General features: G+C 31.8%; 1 protein-coding gene across 7 annotated transcripts in view; it reads left to right on the top strand.

Moving 5' to 3' along the window:
- Nucleotides 1–26243, top strand: part of LOC135841644 (facilitated trehalose transporter Tret1-like) — a 141641-nt gene that overhangs the window by 60487 nt on the left and 54911 nt on the right. For 4 of the 7 annotated variants that reach the window (XM_065358711.1, XM_065358713.1, XM_065358712.1 and 1 more), the window contains 2 exons: nt 18399–18441; nt 25070–25149. In XM_065358711.1, coding sequence (XP_065214783.1) covers nt 18399–18441; nt 25070–25149 — 123 coding nt within the window. Of the gene's footprint in view, nt 1–6468; nt 6530–7085; nt 7186–18398; nt 18442–25025; nt 25150–26243 lie in introns of those variants that run through there. The other 3 variants (XM_065358714.1, XM_065358717.1, XM_065358718.1) reach the window with 3 other exon arrangements.

Raw genomic sequence — 26243 nt, 5'->3', positions numbered from 1 at the left:
AATTTTGTGAGAATTTCGAGTTCTAAAAATCTGCTGGAGGCTCCAGAACTGCTCAAAACGGTTTGAAACAGTTTCAAATCGATTTGGCATGTCGAAAATAGGGTATATCCCAAATTTCAGCTTTCTTGGTCAATGTATATTTGAACCAATAGATACGGATTTTTAAAATTTATGCCAGGATCGATCGATAAAAAGTTGAAATTTTTATTAATTGAATTGAATAAAGGTCGATATCAGTTTTTTTCATCCCTGATTGCTGGGTTTAAATTCAAAATATTCGCCAAAATCTAAAAATTGAATTCACAATTGAACTCTCTATGTGTTCCCAATGAATTACTCCAGAAATTAATTTGTTTAAATGAGTAGAAAAAACAATCCTACAAAGAAGAAAACGATTTAAAAAAATACGCCAGTACGTTAGTATTTTGCTTCTTAGTTCTCCGATTTATTTTCATAGAGCACCTGTTTGAAGAAAAGGAAACCCTATAATGCATGTTATTTACATAACAAAAATGACTCATCCGATTATATAAATTGTTTACTCGAATATTCGCGGATAGTTAGATAAGTACCTTCACAACACTTACCGTGCTGATTTATTATGCGCATTCGAGTATTATCAAAGTCACAAAATTGCATCCAAAACCAGTACCATCTATACTGAGGTATCAATAATACTTTTAAATGGATTTAGAAAAGTTACCAATTGCGTTATTCGTATGTATTTATGAATTTTCTCTGACGTCTGAAAAAAAAATCGGAAAACCCATCTAAAAAATGACATCGTGTCGATCAGGGTCGAGTTCAACCACCACGGAACCATTCAGAAGTGTCCATAGACTGTGGTAGATACATAAAACTATGCAAGTATTACTCGTACATAGGTATGGTACTCATTGGTACCATGCTATATTAAAGTGCGCATTAAGCGCCAGAACTCTTTAGCAAACAGTTGCAAATTCGCTGATTAACATTCGCCCATGATAATGTCATTTTGTCAGTATGCCAGTAAACCGGTAATGGCGTTATATCGTATACCATACGTTAACTAGGCGAATCGATTATGAAACATGAACCTCATCTGCGCATCGAGTTACATCTATATGATCTAATGTGCAGGTAAATCGCAGTAGTTAATAGTTTGTTCTATAGGTAGATGATCGGAAGTATCGAGTTGATTGCCAAATCATTTCGAGTATTTGATGATAGGTACCTATTATGTTGTTATTTTGATGAAGTTGGAAATTCCTACTTTTGAATAATTATTATGTGCACCAATCAGTGTCTGGAGAAAGGAGAATATAGGGTTAGAGGTTTCATAAGTATATTGATTTGAATCGAAGCAGTAATTATTTGTTTGAAGAAAAGGTATAGGTAAATTACTTGTATGAAATTTTGAACTGATGCTTATATACCTAATATAGGCTCCAATCTGAACAAAAAACCTTCTTCTTAATCGTTCACTCGTATCCGAGCATCGTGACTATGGAACCTCCCCAATCAGCTGCCTCCAACCTTCTCTGTCTTCGGCCTGTGTAGTACACTCCATGAGGGTGAACCCTGTAGCCTTTTTGATAAGATCTGTGTACCTTGTGGGCGATCTCCTGCGCGACCTCTTTCCTTCCACTTGCCCCTGTACAGTCAGCTTCTCCAGGTTGTCTTGCCGCACTATATGTCCGAAATACCTCAGGATCCTCCTTCTTATAATGGTGCTGAGTCTATCCTTCACACCTATCTCTTCCAGTATTGACCTGTTTGTTCTTTTCTTGGTCCATGGGATCCGAAGCATCCGCCTATAGCAATACATTTCGAATGCATCTATCCGGCTTTGATCTGTTTTTTTTTTTCACTGTCCATGTCTCCGAAGCATACAGGAATATTGAGAATACAAGCGTTTTTACAATCTTTAATTTTGTTCTCTTGGTGATTTCGTGGCTTTTCCAAATTCGGCTGAGTTTTCCTACAGCTGTATTTGCAATCGATGCGCGCCTTCTTATCTCATCTTCTGAACCTCCATTGTTGGTTATTAAGGAGCCCAAATATACAAAGCTCTGTACCATTTCTATTCCATCTATCTCCTGCAGCTCAGGTTGGTTGCCATTTGTCGTATCTATTATCATCAATCATCATCTTGGTCTTTGATTTGTTCACCTTCAGACCCCTGGCTAGGCTAACTTGTTCAATTTTGCCCATGATCTCCTTCATATCGTCAATGTTTTCAGCCAGTATTGTGGTGTCATCTGCATACCTCAGATGCAATATTTTCTTGCCTCCTAGAGTAACTTTTTTCTTCTATCCCTCTAGGAAATTGTAGAAAAATCAATGAAGCAAAAAAAGTGTGAAAAAGTGTTGGAAACCTTTTAAAATTACATAAAAACTTGAAAACACAAAAAAAAAACATTAAAATAAGTTGAAAAAGATAACATTATTCGATGCTCCAATCACAATAACTGATGGAGTTTCTATGTAGTTAATCAGATCAGAGATGGAACAGTTACTGATTATAATCAATTGTTCGGTTCTGATTAAATAGTCGGGACATCATCGATTAATCAACCGATTAATCGGATTTTAGCACTACCTATATTGTACTAATATTTCAGGCTTTTTGATTGGTCAATGGTTAAAGTGCAACAGGTGAAGGTATACCAAACATCCCGCATGACGTCATGTTTTGCTGTGTTCATTTGGCCCTTTGACTATATATACATGGACTGCTATCCCCTATTGTTGTTGAACGGGAATCATGAAGCCAAAGCAATAGAGGTACTTAATCGGGACATGGGCTCTGAGCATGCGTGAGATTTCGTTGCAACGAGCAGTGTGGTTGTTGGAACGTAGGAGAGTGTCCGTTGCTGGTGATTGGAAGGTGTGAGCGCGGTTCGGATTCCTGTGCGCGCATGAAAATTCCCGATGCTCCCGATTAAGTACCTCTATTACTTTGGCTTCATCGGCGACAATGAAGATAGCAGTCCATGTATATACAGTGGAGTCTCGATAACTCGAAGCTGAAGGGAGAAGGAGTTGACTTCGAGTTATCAGAGTTTTCGAGTTATCAGAGTTTGAGTTATAGAGGTTAATTTTGGTATATTTTGAGTTAGCGAAGTTTTGAATTAGATGAGTGTTTTTTTTTTTTTTACTAGAATGAAATGGAAACACGTATTATACCTGGTCGAAAAGATTAAAGTATGGAGTATGGAATGAGATTGTACAATAGGTACCATTGAAGATAACCGATATATGTGAATGTGAAAGAGTTTTGTATCAATGTGATTCGAATTTACAAGTGTTTTCAACTAGAAATTCGAGTTATAGAGGCAAAACGTTGGCAACGTTCGACTTACAGGGGTTTTTCTTGTCTTTTTCAAAAATTTTACTTCGAGTTATCGGAGTTTTTGGACTTTTTACTTCGAGGTAAAGAAGTGAATTTTACATTGAGTCTTATGGAGAGTTGAAGGGAAACAGACTCTGCTTCGAGTTATCGGAGTTTTCGAGTTAACGGAGTTTGAGTTATCGAGACTCCACTGTATAGTCAAAGATTTGGCCAATTTAAATTTTAATCAGTCAGTTACTTGATTGACAATTATGCTCAATTATGTTGAGAAAAATAATCAATGTGGCATCGGTTATAATTGAAGAGCTCTATATTCCAAAGTGGGTCTAGTCATTTTTTCCTCCAAAAAATGCGTTTAAAGTTTTTGATGCTGAAATTTGTTCTGTTTCCAGAGGTCGGTGCACCTTTCCTTTCTTTGGACGTAAAACAACTACTTGTAGAAAAATTTACTTTGAAAAATCGATCACTTAACCCACTTTTGAAGTAAAAATCTCTGTAAAACGTGCCTTTTTTTGAAATGACTTGACCCACTTTGGAATAGAGCTCTTCAATTGATTCCATCTCTGAATCAGATACATACAAACAGGGCCGGACCCTAGAACATGGAAAATTTAGCGGCCCACCGAGATATCCCATTTTAGCAGCCCTGATTCTGGGCTCCTCAATTAATCAGCCAAATGTTTTTCTCCCATTTTTTAAAGTGCATGACACTGAGCTTAAAAATTCATTCAGAAATTTTTTAATCGGCCCAGTTCTTACCTCATCGGTTCAAATATGTCCTGGCCACCAAGATTTTCTCGGTCACTCTGTGGTAGGGTCCGGGCCTGCTTATAAAAGATTGGGACTGAACGATTTTAATAACATTAAGCGATTGATAATATCAACTGTGATAATAGTAAGCGGCTTTCACTGTATATAATTGAGAAACTTCTCTGTGAGATAAGCAGGACTTTATTGGTCTCTTCTTTTTTTTGGGAGGGGGGCACGCCAATTCTCGAAGTTGTAAGTCCATAATTTTTTGTACCCTCTTCCCACCCCAAACATTCCAAAAAAATTATTTTTGCGCTTAAAAAGTCCTCATTTAGCTCTTAAAATTGCCAAACAAAAGTCCAGTTTTCTTGCCAAAGTTGCTTATAAGGTTCTGTGTTTTTTTTTTGTCAAATTGACCCAAGTCAAAACATTTCAATTTTTGGAAAAATTGTCAGAAGTTTCAATTTTCAGAAAAATTGTCAAAAATTTCAATTTTTAGAAAAATTGTCAAAAATTTCAATTTTTGGAAGAATTGTCAAAAATGTCAACTTTTGAAAAAATTGTTAAAATGTCAACTTTTGGAAAAATTGTCAAAAATTTCAATTTTTGAAAAAATTGTAAGAAGTTTCCATTCTTTGCAAAATAGTCAAAAAAACGCCCATTTCTGGCACAATTGTTAATAAGTGTTCATTTTTGTCAAAATTTTACAAAAATGTCCACTTCTAATAAAATTGTCAAAACGGGTCAATTTTTGTCAAAATTGTGAAACAGACCTGCCCTTGTCAAGATTGCTAAAAAAATCCAGTTATTTTGCTAAAATTATCAAAAAATTTCAGTTTTTTTATCAAAATTATCAGAGAATGTTAATTTTTGGCGAATTGACGAAAAATTGAAATGATTTTTTAAAAATCAAAATTCTCGGGAAGTAGGGTTAATTTTTTTGACTGAAAAAATTGAACATTCATTGGAGTTGGAGCCTTGAAGGCTTCAAAAGGGCCTCGAAAGTATGTAGTCGACTTATATGTTGGGAAAATTGAAATAAATTAACTGTTCGCATTGCTTCGATTCGTTCGTAACAAAAATGAAAAAGTTGAAAACTTTAGTACCTACTATTTTTGAACTAATTTTCAAAAATTCACCAAATATGCAAAAATTAACTCGAGCTCTTCACATTTTGTTGAAGGAGGTTTCAAGACGTGCTCGTGATCTAATTTGTTTTTGTTCAAAGGTGTCTCCTTTTCTAGTACATATTTACTCGTAATACTTACTTCTAAGTACTTACACTTTATTTTACTGCTCGAGTCTCGGAGAAAAATCTTGAACGAGATCATCCATCAGTGTTTTCATGTTTTTGAAAATGTTGATCCGGTCTAATTTTTGAAGAAAATTGAGCCAATATTGTGAGGTTTCAAGCAAAACTGTTCTAACTTGAATTCTATGCTTTACAAAGTGTAAAAACATTCCAAGTACTAAACTATCTGCTAATAGCCTATTTACTTGAAAGTTACTAAACTATCAATATTTTCAAATCAACTCACTTTTCGTTCAAATATCTCGCCAACTAAAGTCAAATAGGTATATTTAGTACCTTACCCATAATAGTATAAGCTTTTATCACTTACAAAGTTATTCAACTTTACCACAATTGATAGGATTTTGACCTATTTTCAAGTACATTATGAACCCGAGAGTTAGAACTGACCCAAGTTCCGAACTAGGTTAACGTTTCGATGTGATAAATGCGCGCCAAATGAAATGGACTCTTTACATTCGCGCTGGAAATATTCGTATTATTACATTTGAACGTTGGAAAAATGAAATTTTTTTGTAAATGTTGGATGCAGGCAGGAAGAGTAGAAATACAACGATGCGAACGAGGTAAGACTATAAGAAACATCTCGTCCCTTCGAAGCTCGAAGCCGGCTCATTACCATGTTTACTGATAAGACAACCTGTTACCTATCAAAATCGTGACAATGTCTATCAATTAACTTTGCTCAACTCGCATCACTAATCACAAATTACGAATTATTGTTTGTATACATTACGAGTCATTCGAACCACTGTAAACAAATTTGTTTATTGAATTATTATTATTATTATTGCGGGTGAAAACGAAATATGAAATTCATTAATCACTGGGTCAGTGAAGTGTATAGGTTTTGGATGCGTTTCGATGACGATTTCTTGCGCGATGAGTTCGCCATTTGACGAATGAAATTTTCGACTTTGGCGCGGATTTCGTTCGCGTTATTTACGAATGTATTCCTAGAAGTGTCGTTTCTTTGTAGAAATAGAGTGGAGTAAAAATTGATCTCAATTTATGTGTATACTTCTGTGTGGTTATTTATATACTGTATAAATAAATACGAGTACAAGCGATACTTAAGTATATCTAGATGAAGTACTTACGAATTGCGTGTAAAACGGTGTTTCGAAACGTAGGTAGGTACCTATTCGATAAAATTTCTAGTGCTGGGAGTATCGAACAAAATGACATTACACATTATGTACTGAGTGGTTTTTGAGGAAAATTGATAATCAGCTGTATAGGTATTTATAATTATTTAAAATACGACCGATGATGATGACGAGATGAATCATAAATAAAACAAATATTAATATTTACATTTCGGTGTAATCGATACTTTGAAGAATTATCTGAAAATGCGTTAATGACGGTACAATATAATGTACCTGACCTTTTCTAAATTGGTTTACCTACGTGCAAACACGACGACTACAGACAGGGAATTAAACAACTTGTCTGGTCTGACCCTTATTTTTTACACATTTCGATTCGGTTCTCGTCTCGTTTCGACTTGTCATTGACACTAGCGAAGTGTACGGTGAGTTTTTGTAATATATTTCGTGCTATAACCTGTTACATTGGTTGATTAATCGCGATATTATAGCGAGACATGAGTCAATGTTGATCTGTTTCATTTTTAATTTTACGAAAATGTAAGTTCGAAATGTGCAGGTAATATGTGCGCCGAAATTTATGATTTTTTCGGATGTGATTGTTGTGCGGGGGTCTTAAAATGAGCCGGTGATCGTGTGTTGATATTGATGGTATATTGTGGCTGTGAAAACAAAAAGTAAGATGAGATCGTTTTATTGTTCGTTTTTAGAGATCTTTCGTCTCCAAGGTTTAATCGAATTATTAATTAATGGAAAATTAGAAAGTGAAAGTGAAATTTTGTGTTTTGAGGTGTTTAAACATTTCATGGTTGAAGAAATTTTGAAATTTTTTTGCAAAAACTTTTTTTAATTAGGTAGCTGATTTGAAAAAAAAATCTTTAAATAATACTGCTGATGATTTTTTTTGAACTAAAAGTCAAAAATGAAAAATACCCTCTCTATGGTCCGAAAATTTCTATTTTTTTAAATTTCACTTCATAATAAACGAATTAAAACGTGAGCTTTAGTTATAAAGAGCTAAATAAATGTTTGAAAATTGTGTTCTCACTCAGTTAAAAAAAAGTTCAAAATTGAAAAATAAAGAAAGGGAAAGTAAAAGAGAGTGTTGATATAGGTACATACTTGACTCTTTTGAAATCAGAACTCATTTCTTAATGAGTGAAATTATTTATGCATACGAGTAGTAGAGGATACGTGGAAATATACAGGGAAGAAGTCAAACTCTCGTTTACCTTGGGATTTCACCAAACCTGATGAGAAATTTCCTTATTGTTATATTTTATTATTATTTTTTTGTCATTTTCGATCATCGACTCTGCGATATTGTATCGTTTGAGCCAGACGAAAGAGAATTTATTCGATTGAAAATATTGGAGATATTTTAACTAGGTAGATGAGAATTTGGTTTGGTGAGACAGACATGAGACGTGTGGGGTGCAAACCGCAAACATGAAATTCTAAACTTAATTTAAATTGATATTTTATAATTTCTTGTTCAAATGTTTTTTACATTTTAAGAAAATAATTTTAGTAAAATTGTTTTGAATATTTCAACTTTTTCTTGTTTTTTTTCTCATTTCAAAATCAATTTTTTATATTTTTACGATTTAAAGAATTTTGAAGTAAATTATGCGAGTTAATTGAAAAACGATACTTAGACAATGTTATAATTTTTTTCGTTTTTTCCAAGTTTCAATCGAGCAATAAATTTTTCTATGCTTTAATTATAAATTTTTTCCAGGATTAAGTCAAAAATTTCAGATATGATTTCAAGAAGTTACACATGAAAGCCTCTTTTCACAAAACTTTATATTTTTGAGCTTTGGACCATTTTAATTGGTTTTTAAAATCTTAGAGATCTAGAAATACTCAATAGGGAAAGAAATAATAGGGATTGTTAAAGCAGTTGAGTGAAAAAAATTGAATTATTTGGTTTCTGTGACAATCCCCCCCCCCCCATTTTCTCGAACGTTTTTTTCCTGACTGCTGATTCTTGAATCCAATTTCCCTAATTCATATTCCTTAAAAATAACCATTCCTTAGAGTGAATTTTTCTCAAAAACTTGATCTCTAAATGTTGGACGAGTCTTTTTCTGCAATTTTCTTTTTAAAAAAAAACAGATTTTTTTGGTAATTTTGATTAACAAAAAGTAAGACTAAAAAACAGGTCTTTTTGACATTTAGGCAATAAACAGGAGACTTTCTGGAAATTTTGACACCAAAAAAACAGGTTTTTTTTTGGAAATTTTGACAAAAAATTGCAAAAAAGTAGGATTTTTTTGCAATTTTGACACAAGCGTGAGATTAGTAACAAAATATCAAAAAAAATTTGAAATTTTGGATCTCAGCAAAAAAAAAGACATCTTAACAATTTTGATTAAAAACAAAGATTTTTGATAATTTTGACAAAATGAGAAGGGTCTTTTTTTTTACCAGTTTTACATAAAAAAAATGATTTTTCAAAATTTTGGCAGAAAAAACAGATTTTTTTTGTGACAAGAAAAAGCAATAAATTAAAGGTAGAAATTTTGATCCTAAAAAATTAAAATTTTAACAAAAAACAAGCGTTTTTTTTTGGCAATTTTGATAAAAATTAGTCATTATTTTGATATAATTTTGGCAACAAACCTATTTTTCTTGGCCATTTTGATTTAAAAAATTAGATTTTTTTTGCAATTTTACAAAAAACAAGACTTTTTTCAAATTTTGGAATAATAAAGTTGGTTTAGAAAAAATGGACTCGGAAAGTTGTTTTATTTGAAAAAAAAGGCACTTTGTAGCTTTTCCGTTCGGGAACTGTGATCATGGTAAAAAAATACTTTTGATAGTGCTGAAAATTTTGTTGAAAAATTTTCAAAATTTATCCAAAGAAGTTTTGAAAAATTCCCTTTTTGAATGGTCTTGTTGCAACTTCTGATGACAAGCAAGAGATTCTTCTCCAAAATGATCTAAGTATCTTTAAAATTGAAGGAATTTACCTACAATCAGTTGAAATCGTAAAAAAATTCAAAAACTTCATCAAGTTTCCGACAGTGTTTTTCTGATTTAAAAAATGACTCAACTGTTTCTAAAATTAAAGGAATCACCAAGACTTGAAATTTATTTTCAAGAGGTCAAATGCTTATTACAATTTTCTTATTCAATAATTTAAATTAAAATTTTCCTGTTTTAAACAACAATTATGATGCAAATAATTTTTCAAAAACAAAATTTAAATTCATAAATCTCTTGAAAAATCTGACCAATTTTTTATAATCAATTAGAAGACAGGTTGTTTATTTTATTATGCAACTTTCTTTATTCGTCTTCACAGATTACCTACCTGATTTTTGTCAAATAATTATGTTGACGATGAATTGCTAGAAATAACTACATACTTAAATGAAAACCCAATTCCCAGTTCAAAATATGTTGTCGTGCTAAGTTATTCTGAATTTTTCTGATATTTTTTTTATTTAAATAAATTAAACTCAATTTTCTTTTGGTAGGTGTAACATCAAACATTATATTATTGATTCTTTTGTTCAATTTTCCTGTGAATTTTATTCTTTTTTTTCGAATATGCTGATCTAGATTTAATTAAGTTTGACATAAGAATCAGAAATTTAATTAAAATTTCATCTTGATTTTTTTTTTTTTTTTTTTAATTTTAAACGACTGATTTAAAAAAATGAGAATTGGTTCGTGAACTTATCTATTTTGATTCTAAAAACAATTTATACTAAGTAGGTATATATTTCAAGTCGATATCGTTGGATAACTGAAACTTTTTCACCCCAATGATAAAAATCTTTGTCTTGGAATTTTTTACGCAAAAAATTAACCTTCACGTAGAAATTTTTAGCCTCCAAGCAACCTACAAAATTAATCGATTGCAACTTCAGTTCATATACCATGGCATTTATATGTACTAAACTTTACATACAAATAAGCCTGCTGTACTGTATCAACGTAGCTCCAATTTTGGTAAACTGATTAAAAAGTTACACTTTTGGAAGAAAATTCGTTATGAGAAAAGTTTGCGACACTTCGAGTGAGAAAAAAACGAAAGCTTCGTATACAGAAAAACTCTATTTCGTCGAACAAATTCTTTTTGAAATCGTTTACATAGATGTAGGTATCAAGCAGTCCGGTCGGACTGCCCCGCCAAGCAAGAAAAAAAAACGAACACAAAAAAAAAACAAAAACCGATAATACCAAACGTGATGACAGTCCGGCCACTTACTGCTTATATTCCCTGAACAACTAAGCGTATTTTCGATGATGAATTTCTCGCGAATAAATACACGCACGAATCTGATTTTTTGATATGTTGTTGGCATCAACGAGAGCTTTAATTTGGTATGCTTACAAACTTTCTACGGTAAAAAATGATGTAGATTGGAATACCCAAAGTTAGCATTTTGGGGTAATTTTTGAAATCACTAATCTTCGTGTCAAGAGAAAACTACTGAACCAATTCAAGTCAAATTTCGTACACTGGTGTAAATTAATGAGTTATTTTTAGATACAACGTCAGTTTTGAAAAAAAATTATTTTTGACCCCCTTTTTCTCAATTTTAAAATTTCTTTCCCCCCTAAAACACCCTCAAAATGAAAATTTTTCGCGGTACCGTAGAAAAGGGTCATCTACATTATATTCGCCATCATTGTGCAAAATTTCAAGCAAATCGGTTCATTTGGAAAGGCTGTAGCCTTGTCAACGGAAATTTAAGCATGAAATTTCGTGATGACTATTTCCATTTTTCATCCTAAACCACCCAAAAAATGAAAATTGTTAGCTGTATCATAAAAAAGGGTAATCTACATCATATTCACTATCAATGTGCAAAATCTCAAGCAAATCGGTTCATTAAGAGAGGCTGTAGCCTTGTCAACGGAAATTTCAGCATGAAAATTCATGACAATTTCCGTTGACAAGGCTACAGCTTCTCCAAATGAACCGATTTGCTTGAAATTTTGCACAGTTGTATTAAATGTGATGCAGATGACCCTTTTTTATGGTACAGCAAACAATTTTCATTTTTAGGGTGGTTGAGGGTGAAAAATAGAAATATTCATGAAATTTCATGCTTAATAAATTTCCGTTGACAAGGCTACAGCTTCTCCAAATGAACCGATTTGCTTGAAATTTTGCAAAATGATAGCGAATATAATGTAGATGACCCTTTTCTACGGTACAACGAGAAATTTTCATTTTTGGGGGGTTTTATGGGGGAAAGCAATTTTCAAATTGTGAAAAAGGGAGTCAAAAATGATTTTTTTTAAAAACTAACGTTATATTTTTAAATAATACCCTAATTTAAATCACTGTACGAAATTTGACTCATATCGGTTCGGTAGTGTTCTTCTAGTGAGAAACTTTGTGATTTAATCAACAAATTATTCTAAAATTGTTGGTGTACCCGAATTCCCATTAATAATTTATAATAATGTACATTATTTAAAAAAAAAAAAAAAAAGTCGTGATATCAATCGAAAATACTTTTAAAAAGCAAAAATTCCGCCAACCAAAAAAAAAAACTTACCTACAAAAAAACAAAAAGAATTGTCAACAAAAATCTGATATTCTCAACGTCTTGGAGTATGTACCCAGATTCGCATTAACAATTTACAATATGTACACATTAAAAAAAAAAGTCGTGATATCCATCAAAAATACTTTTAAAAAGCAAATTACCGCCAACCAAAAAAAAAAAAAAAAAAAAAACTTGCAAAAAGAATTGTTAACAAAAATCTGTTCATTAAGTAACTTTAATGAAAAAATTCATGATATCAAAACATCGCCAAGCAATTTTCATTCAGCAGTTGTGATCAGGAATTGATATGGAATTTCAAATTAATTTGGTACTTACTGAAATAAAATATCCATAAGTTTGAGAACTGAATTGAAAAACCGGGCCAAGCGCCGGCGGAATTTATCGGTCCGGTTTTTCAATTCAGTTCTCAAACTTATGGATATTTTATTTCAGTAAGTACCAAATTAATTTGAAATTCCATATCAATTCCTGATCACAACTGCTGAATGAAAATTGCTTGGCGATGTTTTGATATCATGAATTTTTTCATTAAAGTTACTTAATGAACAGATTTTTGTTAACAATTCTTTTTGCAAGTTTTTTTTTTTTTTTTTTTTGGTTGGCGGTAATTTGCTTTTTAAAAGTATTTTTGATGGATTTTATTTTTTTCCGAGTAGGTAAAGTGATATGTGAGGGCGCATACGGAAAGGGACCTACCGACCAAAAAAAAAAAAAAAAAAAAGTTCTCTGAAATTGTTGTAGGAACGCTGTAAAGGGTTCCTACAACAATTTCAGAGAACTTTTTTTTTTTTTTTTTTTTTGGTCGGTAGGTCCCTTTCCGTATGCGCCCTCACATATGTTCTGTGTTCTTGAACGTGAAGAGAGGTCATTACTACTATGATCATTCGTCACCTTCATTGTTACACATCGTATGTATTAAAGTCGAGTCAACTTTGATTCATACGAGGAAAATTCTCTCAAAAGAATAAGTACCTAAGGTACTTACTTAGAAGTACATTGAAAAAATTGGGCAATTCAGGTAAATACGATGTACATTGTACACTTAAGACTAACATCAATTGAGATATGTACATACTTATTAATACCAAAAAATTCAGGTGAGATTTCTGAAAATAAATCCGTCTAAGTTGATAGATTGTCTTAATTTAAAAAATCAATAAGATATCCTACACTCGAAATTCTCGACATCTTTATTGTTTCATCTCAATAAATCGAAAGCTGCTTAAGGTATTCGTAAAGAAACTCTTTCGAATGAATGAAAAATTAAACAACAAAAGAGTCACTTAACGATAAAAGAACTCGGTGAAAAATTGATCCTTTTTTCAAACAATTTCTATGTAACATTCTTGGGCATTAAATCGGTAACGTTTAAATTAACCCGAAAGCTCGTCACATGTAATTTTTTTTGCAGTCTATCGAACACCGACTGCGATGTAATTTGTTGTACTCGTGTGTACAATCTAGACGTTAATTCGACTGCGAGCGTTTTTTTCCTCTCTGATTTTTATCGTATAGTTCTCGTGGCGGCGAGACCATTTAAGAAAGAATTCAGGATCGTGGGAGGTTTATAAAGACGACTGAGACTGAGTAATTCGTCATTCGATGGATTCGAGTTTTAAAGCAGGATATTTGAATTGACACAATGTGGTTGACTAAATTCGGCGAAAAATTAATTTGCGCGAGGTACAAATACTGAAGAAAGGAAGAAAGAAATTGCATTTAATTTCTTTGCCACGTTTTCAGGTTAGTTGAGGAAATAAAAGGGAAATAAATTAATTAGGGTGGTTAATTAGCCAAGAGTAGGATTCGGGTTGAATTGGAAGGTTTTTTAAAATATGGAAGTTGCGTTCACGCTTCGTTAAAGTTCGGCTTTTTTTACGCTTATGGGTAATGAGGAAGTTGTAGGATGAAAAATACGTTCGTTTCAAAGATTTGATGATTTGTTTGGAAGAATTTGATATCTATACCTCTCGAGTAGGTGTATTTTATTAAGTAGTTGAATGAGGGCATTCCAGACTCAGTTCTGAAAGCAAGTACATCCCTTTTTGATATTACTATACTCTTTTCAACCCTTCTCATCAAACATAGACCTATTCATCCTTAATAAAAATTAATATAACCATCTTTTATTTAGGTATTTGTAAAAACAATCGAAAAAGTACGCATCATTTATTTAATACACGTATTAAGTATATAAACAATCGTTAAACAAAACCCTAAAAACAAACTAAATCAATAGAAGAAAACTGGGTTAATGGTGAAAAAGTTGCGAAAATCAAGGTTGGAATATCCGCACAGTCGGAAAGTCGCCGTATTGTAATTTCATAATGTTCGAATGCACGAAACTTTTCCACGTTACGTTTTGAAGTACGTTTGGGTGCGCAGAATGGCGATTCGTTCGATAAAACTTTCAAACAATTTCCGAAAACTAAACGAAAACCATTCGGAATTTTGGGATGTGTTTTGAATTATTTTCTATTCTTGTTTTATTTACCTACGTATTATTTAGAGAACAATGTAGGCAGCAGATATTTTTACTTTACGTTAAGTAAGAGGAAAATGAACGTGTATACAGAATCCAGGTGTATTAAGTCGAGTTTAATTTTGATTAAATTTTCGTTCCTCCAAGCTGGAGCATTTTAGTAATGTTTTTCAGTGCAGAAGAGAGGATAACTGGGAAAATAATTTTGAAACGTTTCAATTTAGCCTCTAGGAGATCTCTTTCTGTTGTCATTTTTTGCCTATTTTCTTATTTAGACTTGAAAAGTACCTAAGAAAATTTTCTCTCAACGTGTCTTCTATCATTTTAAAGTGAATTATACTCTGTATTTTCAACCCCTGTGAAGTTTGAAGTAAGATTTTTTATGCAAATAAGAGTTATTTCTTGACTGTTTATTTATCCATTTAAAAAAGGATTTTTGGAGAAGTTTATGGTTGCTTTTTCGCAAAAAATTTCAAAAAATCTTCAATTTTTCCCTAAAATTACGTAAAACTATCGATTTCTTTTGCCAAGAATTTACTAAAAGTCTCGCTTTTACGACAAAACTTTTTTTGATGAAAAAAATCCTAAAAATCCTAAAAATCCTGCTTTTTGCTAAAATTGTTAAATTCTTACTTTTTGACAAATTTTTTTTTTTTTCAAGAACTGTTCAAAAGTTTTACTTTTTTGTCAGTAATTCCAAAAAATCGTGATTTTAATCTAGCTTTTTGCAAAAAGTTCCAGAAAGTCTCATTTTTTTCTAAAAACTATGCAATATTTCATTTTTGTTGCCAGAATTCCCAAAAAGCCTTTTCGTTTTGATGAAATTGTCAGCCTTGCTTTTTGCCAGAAATTGTAAAAATTTACATTCTGATGTCAAAAATTGAACAAGTCTTTTTTTTTAAAACCAAAAAATTACAAAAATATGTATTTTTTACTCGTACTTTTTGAAATTGAAAACCAGGCTTTTTGCTCATTTTTTTCTATACATATTAACATGTTTTGCTCGTTTTGAATCCTGCTTTGAAAATTGATTTTAGTTCTACTTTCAGCTTTTCAAAGTACCTAAGTACGTAGAATTTTTAAAATGGAGGGAAGAAAATCGGAAAAAATGATAATAGGATCGAGACTGTAATGGCTCAAAAATAAGTTCTATCAATGCAGAAAATCGAAATTAAAAACCGAGAAAATAAAGCACCCACTTAAACCTTTAATATAAAAACGTTCTTCAAAACAAAAAATAAAATTCTAAATTTTTTTCGAATTTTTTGATAGACACAGTACGTAGGTATACTAAGTTATTTAAAAACTTGTAAAAATAAACTCGAATAAAAAAATTAAACTGATAAAATGGGATGTAGCATAAAAAATTATCATTTAATATTTCTTTCATTCATTTTTTTCTCTCTGTTTCTTTTCATTTTGCAAAGTATGAAGTTGCTCGTGAGCTACCTACTTAAAATCAGCACGAAATTTACCATTTTCGTATCTCTTTTTTTCCCCAAATCAATAATACACTCGTATTCTCTCGCTAAGCTTCTTATTCTGTTCATCATCGATGCTTACTTGTTTCTAAGAAAAAAACCACTCAAATTTTTATTGCGAAGTTTGTACGTGGGTACCTATACTTTTTTGCCATTTTTTTTTCTTGTCTTATTTTATACCTTCCACGAGTTCTTTCATAATTTGATTGGTAAAGCTTATACAAGACACGATAAAACAATCGAGATTAAAACCGCAGCGCAGCGTAAGCTTAAGTTTAAAGTACTTCGGTATACGAAATTCGTTGCGAAGCGTCGAAGGAAATATTATATTCAATTAATTAGCATGTTGATTGTAGTGAATTACGTCGAAAATCTTGACAAAATGTGACTCATCGCTATATAGCGTGATAAAATTAAAAAGGAAAAATTGCGAAGAAAGAGGAAATTTAAAAATGGTCAAATTATACTTACTCGAAATTAAATCTTTGTGAATATAAACAGATTTTATTTATTTAATAGTTTTTTTATTTTTTGAATAATTAAAAAAAAAATTGGAGCAAACTTCTCGATATTTTTCTCTGTCAAAAATCTAAACCATTTAATATGTATCTACTTGTTTTTTTTTTTTTTTCAAAAAAAAGAAAATGACCTACCCTTTTTGAAAAGAAAAAATAATAAAAACGACGCGACAGTGGTAAACTTTTTTCAAACTGCACTGACTCGACAAACAACAGCTAAAAAATGCAATTTATTTGTCGATTCGAAATACTCAGATTTTGGGTTGAAAATTACTTACTCGTGTCTTTTATTTCACGACGAACTTTTTGGCCGAATATAATTCGATACCGATCAGAAGAATTCTAATACGTGCCTACCTTTCTACATTATAAATGATGAAAATATGTAATCAAATCAACTGTTATTAACGAATGTAATCTTTATAATTTTACCAACTTGAATAGTCAAAGGAAATTTCGAAATGGAAAAGTAAACGATTCCATCGATCGAGGCGATCATTAGTGAAAATGATCATCCTCATCAGACGACCGAATACTTTAATATCGTTAAAATCTAGGCGCATATGTGATCTTAGTACGTTGTTACTAGAACTTATACGTTTAAAATTATTATGCAGTTGGGTTGAAAATTATACACGTTTATATAGGATTAGGAAGTAAAAACTGGTCAATTTTTTTTGGTATGTTCCATATTTTTACGTAAATCTGTTTACCAGCTGATAGACTGGGCAACTAGTTGGTCTGGATTGGGTATTGGTGAGTAGAATTAAACGTTTAAAAATCTGGGAATTTTCCATCAAAGGTATGGGTTATTAATAGGATATTAACGTTTAATTGCAGAGTCTGCTCGGCGATGTTGATAGTTTGTTTGGAGAAAGGTATTTATAGCGAAGGAGAAGCTGGACTGAAGTTATTCGGTATCATGCATAGATAAATATTCATTTTGTTTGCATTTAGACTTACTTAATTTGAGATTTTATCAGATCTATTCGAGTAGATAGAAATACAAAATTCAGAAAAAATCGCTGAAAAAAGTGAACGAACTTATGAGAACCGAAGAAATTATAAAAAATTTAAAGCAAACGAATTTTTATGAGTTGATCATCTTCAAAATAATTATGTAATGCAACGTTTTCAGTTTCTGACCTGAATTGAAAAAAAAAAAAAAAAAAAAAAAAAACGAAATAACCGCCCTTCAATCTCTGAATTTCATTCTGAAAAATAATCTCACTAGTCAGTTTACAGCCGGAAAATCATTTCGATCCCATGTTTTGAACATTGTATTAGCCTGTTTTGCTCCTTCAATTTTCGAGATTGGCAACTCATTTATCCCATTTTTTATTTTTTTACATTTTTTTTCTCGAAGATATTTCTTCCAGAAAAAATCGTTTTTGTTTGATATTGAGTGGGGGTTGAGGCAACAATCAGAGGGGGATATAATGGGATCTGATGAGATCCAAAGTTTTTTTTTAGTTTTTTTTATTTTTATTTTTTAAAATTGAGTTTTGAACAGAATAATCCGATCAAAACTCTCTGATCTGGTCAGACTTGGTCAGATTTAATGAGATTTAATTTACCAATATTTTAGAGGTTATCTTCGTATTCTCAAATTTGAAAAATTAGAACTGTCTCAGAATGAATTTTTATATCATCTGAAATCGTAGGTACGAGGAAAAACTTCTGCTCAAACATAATTATAAATTTTTTTGAGACCAATTTTTCAAATACCGATAGAAGGGGGGGGATTATTACTCTTAATTGCATTTTCTATATGTTTTTAGTTTATTTAATTTTTTATAATTATTTTTTGTCTTTAATATGCATTATTAAATATACTTACCTCCCTTCTTCTGTTTCATATTTTTTCAGAAATACCGAAAACCATCAAAATGAAGATCAACGGCACCAAAAAGTAAGTTGCGAAAGTTACAGATTTAGTTAAAATCTCTGATATTAACCTATATCTATACCTCTCTTCTCTGCCTTTTAAACCCAGTTATTTCTTTATCTAAACAAAACAACGATTAAAACCTCGCCAAACTGAAGTTTAATTTTACACCTACGGAATCCAGCGTAGGCAAACTAAATAACTCGAATTTAATTTCGATTTCGAGGCAGACGATATACGAGAAAAATAACACAGAAGTAGTCTAAGTTGCCTACCAGTTTCTGTAGGAGTAGTAGTTATCGTACTAAATAAATCTCGCGCGAAGAATACAATTTAGTGGAATTTACAAAAGGGTATCTTTTCCACGATCCTCGAGCCTCGAGCTGTGCAGTTGTTATTATAAAATACACCCACCGAAATTTTATAGAATTAAATTCAATTATAGAGAAGGGAGGATGTGTTTCGCGACGAATTTATGACCGTTTATACTCGTATTTTTACGTCGATCATTTTAGTATTACATATAAGAAATAATGCACTCTATCTAGTAGTATGTCAAGTTGTACATAGTCAGATGGGTGTAATATTGATTAAAAAAATAGAAGAAAAACTCATTCATTAAAATTAAGAGCATAAGACATCAAAGTGAGGTTTTTTTTTGTGATGTGAAAAAGGGTAATTAAATACTAACGCCTTGTTTTATTCTTGAATAGAAAAGATGCGGTGTTGGGATCGACGTAGTATTTTAATTATGGTAATTTGTATTCTCATAGACGAGCGTGATAACAACGTTTAATATCTTAAATTATTAATTATTTCGTTGAACGTCTGAATTTTTCTTAGTGTTGGAATATTTGTAAGTTGGTTAATTGATTTATTTTATTTACCTACCATTTCTAAGGTGCTCCAGTTTTTTGTAGTTTTTTTTTCTTTTTTTTTAGAGAGAGAGAATTCGTATCTTTATTGTTATTGTGAAGAATTATTTATTGAAATTGGTACTCTCGATGAATAAATATTGGCTTAAAATTTTTATTCCTTTATCGACTGTACCTATTTCAACGTTGACTGTATTATTTTTACCTATCTTTTTTTTTTTTTTTTTTTTTTTTTCAAGAGGATAATTTTAAAGTTTTTTTTTAGGACAATCGTTATCAACGATGAGCTAATTTTTAATTTATTTTTCCTGGTAAGATTGTTTGAGCTCGATGCTCGTTATGCGGACATCTTTACAGAATTACCAGAATTTCAATCGAATGAACCAGATATTAAAAAATAATTACAACGTCAGTCAGCCAGTCGGTAGTAATTCATAAATCGAAGATACAAATTAGCTGATTTTACGTCGAATTACGGTATCAAATTATCAAGAAACTCATATTCATGACCATGAAACACGCGATTGCGAATAAATTACAAATATCAGTTTCAATCGTCTGGCAACGCGACGTTTAAAACTACCTAGACGAATGATTTGAAAATGGAGAAATTGTCATGATTAATGGAGTCAGCAGAATAAAAGATTCGAATTACATCGACGAACAATAGCGTTATAGCAGTGAGACGTTGACAGATGTGGATTTTTTTCCAAGCCGAATGACACCTGCGACAACGACACGTTTAATCTCTTCCGAATGTGTCCAGGCAATAGGCATTTATAGTTCAAGGTTCACTATGAGGTAAAAATTTACCCAGAGGTGGAGGTTTGTTTTAAAATTCTCAAACCGAAGTAAATAATTATTAAGGTTGCGTCTTTGGTCGTGTATGAGTATATGCGATAGTGCATTTCATCACATCTTCAAGGATTTTACTCATTGATAATTCTCGTTCAAATTGTTCGTAATATACGCCGTTAGAATATTGGTTTTAGAACGCCTACCTAGGTACCTGCCCAATCAAAGGTGTATCTTCGTGCTCTTACGGATATCACAGGAAATGTAAATAAGCCGCCAGAGTGTTTGAAATTTTCACGCTGGACGATTTTCGATCAACGAGGAAAAATTCTGGATATTTTATTTGACGTTACATATGTATATTTTATCAAAATAGAACACCTATCTGCGAATCTGTAAAGTGTAAACAATTTTAAAGTTTATCATCGAAGAATTTACGCAGGGAAATGTAATTCTCTCGGGTGTTATGAAATGGCAACTGTATTTTACACTCGAGTATTACGAAATTGGATTCGCATGGAGCTAATTTGAGGACTGCGGTGGCTTTTTTTTTTTTAGCTGTCGTTAGTTTTATTGGAGAAATTGCATTTATTTAACCTTTAACTCGTTATAATTTAGTATTATTGGATAAAAAAATTATCTTCCATTGTGTCGAGGTTAATATGAAGTGAGAAAATTTTGCCATTTTGTTATTTCTAATGGTTTCATGGTTGAGGGGAAAAAATAATAATATTATTTATCGCGAGATTCATTTCATTATCCACATTAGGGCAAAAAAGTGAAAATTACCAAGTGAATTTTGATTTTTCTTCTCAAATTGTGAACTTTCGACCCAAGTTTTTCAACTTTTGTTGTAGTTTTTATATCAATTTTCTGAAAACATTACCCAAAAGATTTTCAGTTAGAGCTTACTTTTTCCAATATGAGATCAATTTTTTCTGCCTGGCTCTTGTCCTTTTTCCATTTAACTAATCAACTTCATCTTCAAAATTGTAGGTACCTTTTGCCCATTATTTTTCAAGGAGAAAAATACTGTACAAGAGTGAAATTGTTTCGAGAACAAAATTCTAGATAAAATTTATTCTGGGAATAGCCTTCAAGAACCTGAATATTTCACAATATTCTGCTTTCAAAAAGGCATATTCTTGAATAGGTATTTGTATACCTACCTTTCGCACTCTTCCGCAACAAGGATCAACTATTTGATTCATGATTATTGAAATTTGATTATTGTTGGCTGCCGAACACCTCGCAAATGGAAAATCGTCAACTTTTAGATAAATACATCGGTCTGATAATTTTCACAGTTAGAAATTAATATTAAAAAAAATTATTTAATTAATTTTTTAAGAAATTACGTAGTGATTGTAATCATTAATGTGTAACTTCAAATTAATATTTTACGGTGAGTATTTTGTTAAAAAAAAAATAATCCATTTTTGTTAAGTTATCGAATAGATATGTTGGATGTGAGATACTAAAATATAGAAACTCCCCTAAACGTAACACACGACTTGGTAATCGTATCTTTATCGTTGATAATGTTTGGTAAAATCGATCAGAATACGAGTACTATTAATCGAAACGTTTAAAAGTTTAGAAAATTCAAGTTTTAGTAGCTTCATTGATGTAAAATTCGCCATTTGTTGTTAATTTTAAGCACCGCGATAACTAATCTCCAATATCTCGTTGAAAGTTTCACCTCTTTTGGTGTGATGAATGGTTGTAATTTTTCAACGTTACACCGCGTTAAATGATTAAAAGCTGTTTTCGATAAACAATTTTTACGTTGTAGAATCTGTTTGAATTCGATACCTGTAAGCGAATATTATCAAGGTACCCTGGGTGAATTTTTATGTCACTTGTCTCGTATAGGTAGGTAGATAGAATTTCATCGATAAAAAACAAACTCAAAGGGTTCGTTTATTGTTTTATCTTTGGGTATCTATTTATTTGAATTTTCACTTGGGACAACGTGTTGTTTTTGTGTCCAAGAATTGATTAAAAGTAATAATTTTTGCACTTCGTGTATTCTCTACCTACTCTCTCAATTTTCGTTCAATTTCAAATTTCGATCATTTATAAAAATGAGACAATCGAATACCTAACAAAAATCCCCTAAGGTGACACGAAAGGCTTAATTATTCGTAATCTTGATTCTTTCTGTCATATCGTAAGTGTGTTGTAAAGCTTTTTATGTAATTATCGAGGATTTTGTTCTTTCTGTGTTGATCTTGATATTAATGCGAGTATTTTCTATTTGTCATTCGAGTTGTTTTGGTTGGTAATTAATTTCTTAAAAAATTATGAAAATAATGACGTTAATCGGATGGGTAGGGTAGGGTGAGTAATTTATGTTGCCATTGTCAAGATGAATATTTATTGCGTGATTTTCAGTGAAAATATTTTAAATATGTAATTGAATTCACTCGTTTTGAAAATTTCGTAGAAAATGATTATTAAATCTTTGTACTTACTTACCTATGTAGCGCATCACTTCTTATCATTTTAAAAACAAATGAGTAGTTGTGGGGTTTTTCAAATTGAAAACTCGTCATTTAGGTTGTATTCTGATCAATTAAAATTTATCGATGATGATTAGATAACGAAAACGGTGACGAAAAGTTGAAAAATATTATCGAATTCGGTTTCAATTTCTGTTTCTTTTTTTGATTCAATTCCAATTCATGAATTCAACTTCAACACCAAATTGGCCACTTTTTTGCAGGTGGCCACATTTTGGCATCTCACCTTAAACGAAATAATTTTGGAACACTTTGTATTTATATTACTCAGTTTCTGATTTTGAACATCAATGTCCAAAAAAATTATTAATGGAAATTTCGCCTGTAAAACAAAAAAACAGTTTTTTTCTTGAAATTTCAGAGAGATTTCAATTTTTGAAATTCCATGCACCTGTCTATAATGATTGTGGAGTTTATTAGTTAGTTCAGTTCTTGGTGCAATTATATAGTTCTTCGTCGTAATTTTTTTCAAAATGAATCACCAACCTGTAATGTTTAATCTTGATCAAAACCAAAAGAACTGAAACACCCGAAGATTTCAAATTTTCTACAAATACCTATAGATAAGTTCACAGTGAACATCTTTGTATTTTACAGGATCTTCCATCAAGCCCCAAATCAACGATCAACGATTTCTTTAATTTTAATAACTTCGATGCTTGATTCAGATTACCTACGTAATAATAATACAGTAATTATGTAATATTACAATTACTTTATGCACATAGGTGTGTTAGTATTCATTTATTATAACTGTTTGGTGTTTAATAATGAAGTACCCTTATCATACAGTATAGAAAATATGTTCAACACAGTCATTTAACGATGTAAATTGCACTAATACTGAATTTCTATTGAAAAATCATAAATATCACGTATTTATAGCGTGGTTTTTATTATCATATGCGATGATAGAGTGCATTATTGGAGGTTAGAATTTGCATTAGAATTGCAGTACCTATACTAACTGCTACATGATCAATAGCATTTTTCTTGAGTTCACTTCGTCCTTTCACCGGTTCATTATGGTATTTATTTTAATACCTAATCATGATTAAATTTGAAATGTACCTTTTCGAGCAACGTACAATATTTTTATTTTTTCCCCTCGTTTAATCTATGACTGAATGTCTACCATAGGTCTATTTTTGGACGATATTAACTATCAATTTTATCAGCCATTTTAATGATCCTGCCTAGTTTATCTGTAATTATCAACCTGGGCTGTAAGTTGGAAATTGGCTATTTTAAAACAACATTAAGTACGCGCTGGTTATTTTGAAAGGAAACTGGGAAAGAAAATTATCGAATTTTCGATTTTGATAAAGACAAAAGAGTGGACAATAATGGGTATAAGATAAGTAATATTGCATTAAATGCTTTTGTATTCGTATCAGCAATAGGTTAATACTCGTTTAGCGTCTAGGTTGCTGGGCATTTGTGGTCACAATGCATATGATTGTAATGTAGGTACCTAACTTTTGAAATGCTGTGAGAATTGTGGATATTGTATTGTTTCTGGGAAAAAATTAGTACCTACGGTTATTTAGCGTAGGTAATTCGTTGATTTTATTGTCTAAAGGGATAACTGCGAGGTAGTCACGTGATTTACACGTGATTTAAAACTAATGCCATTTTGGGCCTCCGTTATTTATTCTTGCTACCCATAAGCATATATCTTGCACATGTTACTCAAAAACAGCTGAACGAGCTAAAATGAACGATTAGGAACGATGAATTTTCATTTTTTTGTTAATACTACTCGTATATCTGGTGTTGAAATTATATTAGTGGTGGTGTTTTTAGAGAAAAGTGTTGGTGAGAGAGCGACTCACATTGCTCACATGCGCTCCTCATCGTCGTTTTTACAAGAGCAACTAAGGTCATCCTATAATAGTGAACTCGCGCGAGACAGGACAGGATAGAACGCTACTTTACCCTCGATTCTTCGGTCTCGGTCTCGGGTCTTTCAGTGCTGTTCGTTGTTCTGTGTTATTCACGTGTTTGGTGGTGGCGAACGCGCAACGTGGTCCGAAGAAGACGAATGCATTTTGTGTTTGTTTTATTTATTTCACCGAGTATATTATGTACTTTCGATGGTGGTAATTTAACGAAAACACGGATTTATTAAGCATGAAGTGTTCGATTTATCATTCTTGGTCAAAATCTTCGTTCTCGGTGCTAACGTTGACTTCGGTGGTAACGTAAAACAAATCGAAATAATTTTTAAAATTGTGCATTTTCCTCGTTTACCTAATACTATTCGTATTCTACTACTGCACGTACATACACTACTTCGAAGCGTGATAAGCGTCGGTAAATCGTGAAGCGTTCGTCGTCCAGAGATACTGAAATCGGGCCTGATTTTTTTTCAAATACTGAATAAGAATTTTTATTTATTTCGTGGTTACAGCATCAAGAAATCTAAAGTATCAAAATGGATCTCTCTGTTTACAGCAGTATGTTATCCGTCACGGCGAAGACGGAGAGGCGACGTGAAGGCAAAAAATTCAGACAATACTTGGCAGCTATTGCAGGTAAATTACTCATCTTTTTCTTCTATCAGTTGTTGTTGTTGTTGTCGGCTAGATGGGTAAGGTTTTACTACATTATTATTACATATCATCGTTATCAATCATTTTTACTCGTAGTAATAATTGTATAATATAGAGTAACTTGGCTAACGTAAGCTCTGTAGTATGTTACTGCCCATCTTCGTCATATTCGATATTGCTTTCTTCGCTGCTAGTGATAGACTATTATCCTTTTCCAAGCTACTTGGCTATCGATTTCTTCTAATTGCGTAATAGTTTCGAATGTACGTATTACGTAGAATTTCACACGAAAAAAAAAAGCTCTCGTTGATGAAAAATTGATCTAACGAAGCCATCGCTTATACAGAGTTACGAATACTCTTGATTATTGTTATCAGAGAAGCTCCGAAAGTTCGCCTTGCCTTGTTACTGGATAGCGATGCGCGATTTGTGTGAAAATAGCGACGCGTTCTGCGCAGTTGACCGGCATTTTCCCAAAATTAGATAACGTAACGTGCTTTTCTGCGATTTTTCTCGTCTCGTCGTTTTTCCAACGAGATTATATCGTCTTAATTGATTTTCATCTACATACCAATGTCATTTATCTACGAAACTCGAATTAATTTCGTAATTCGTACGAAAAAAACAAAACCGAACGTAATCCTGGCTTTATTAAAGGCTGCCTGAGTGCGAGTGAATTTAGCTAATCCCGAAGGGTAAAAGTTGAACGAATTTTGAAATTTTTTTTTATTTTATTAGGAAAAAAATTACGAAATGAATATGATACGCACGTAATGTAATACAGACTGTTACTAAATATAATACTGAATTTTAATACTCGAAATAGGGATTTATTTCGGATTGGTTTCGAATATCAAGTATAATGGCGCGATTCGACGTCATGATTGTTTTTTCACGTGACATTTTCAAAAAATCGTACCCCCCTTAGGATGATTTTCATTTCCTGAGGCACCTAAAAGATAAAGTTGGCGTTTTAAAAACTTTTCTAATTGAAGATGTAAACAGCAAAAAAAAAAAAAAAAAGATTCTGTTATTTTATATTCCAACATAATAACACTCCTCTCTAATCTCAAGAG

The sequence above is a fragment of the Planococcus citri genome, chromosome 3, assembly GCF_950023065.1.
Source record: "Planococcus citri chromosome 3, ihPlaCitr1.1, whole genome shotgun sequence".
In the NCBI taxonomy this organism is placed as follows: Eukaryota; Metazoa; Arthropoda; class Insecta; order Hemiptera; family Pseudococcidae; genus Planococcus; species Planococcus citri.
The sequence above is the reverse complement of the archived record's forward strand: the minus strand, read 5'-3'. Positions and strand labels throughout refer to the sequence as shown.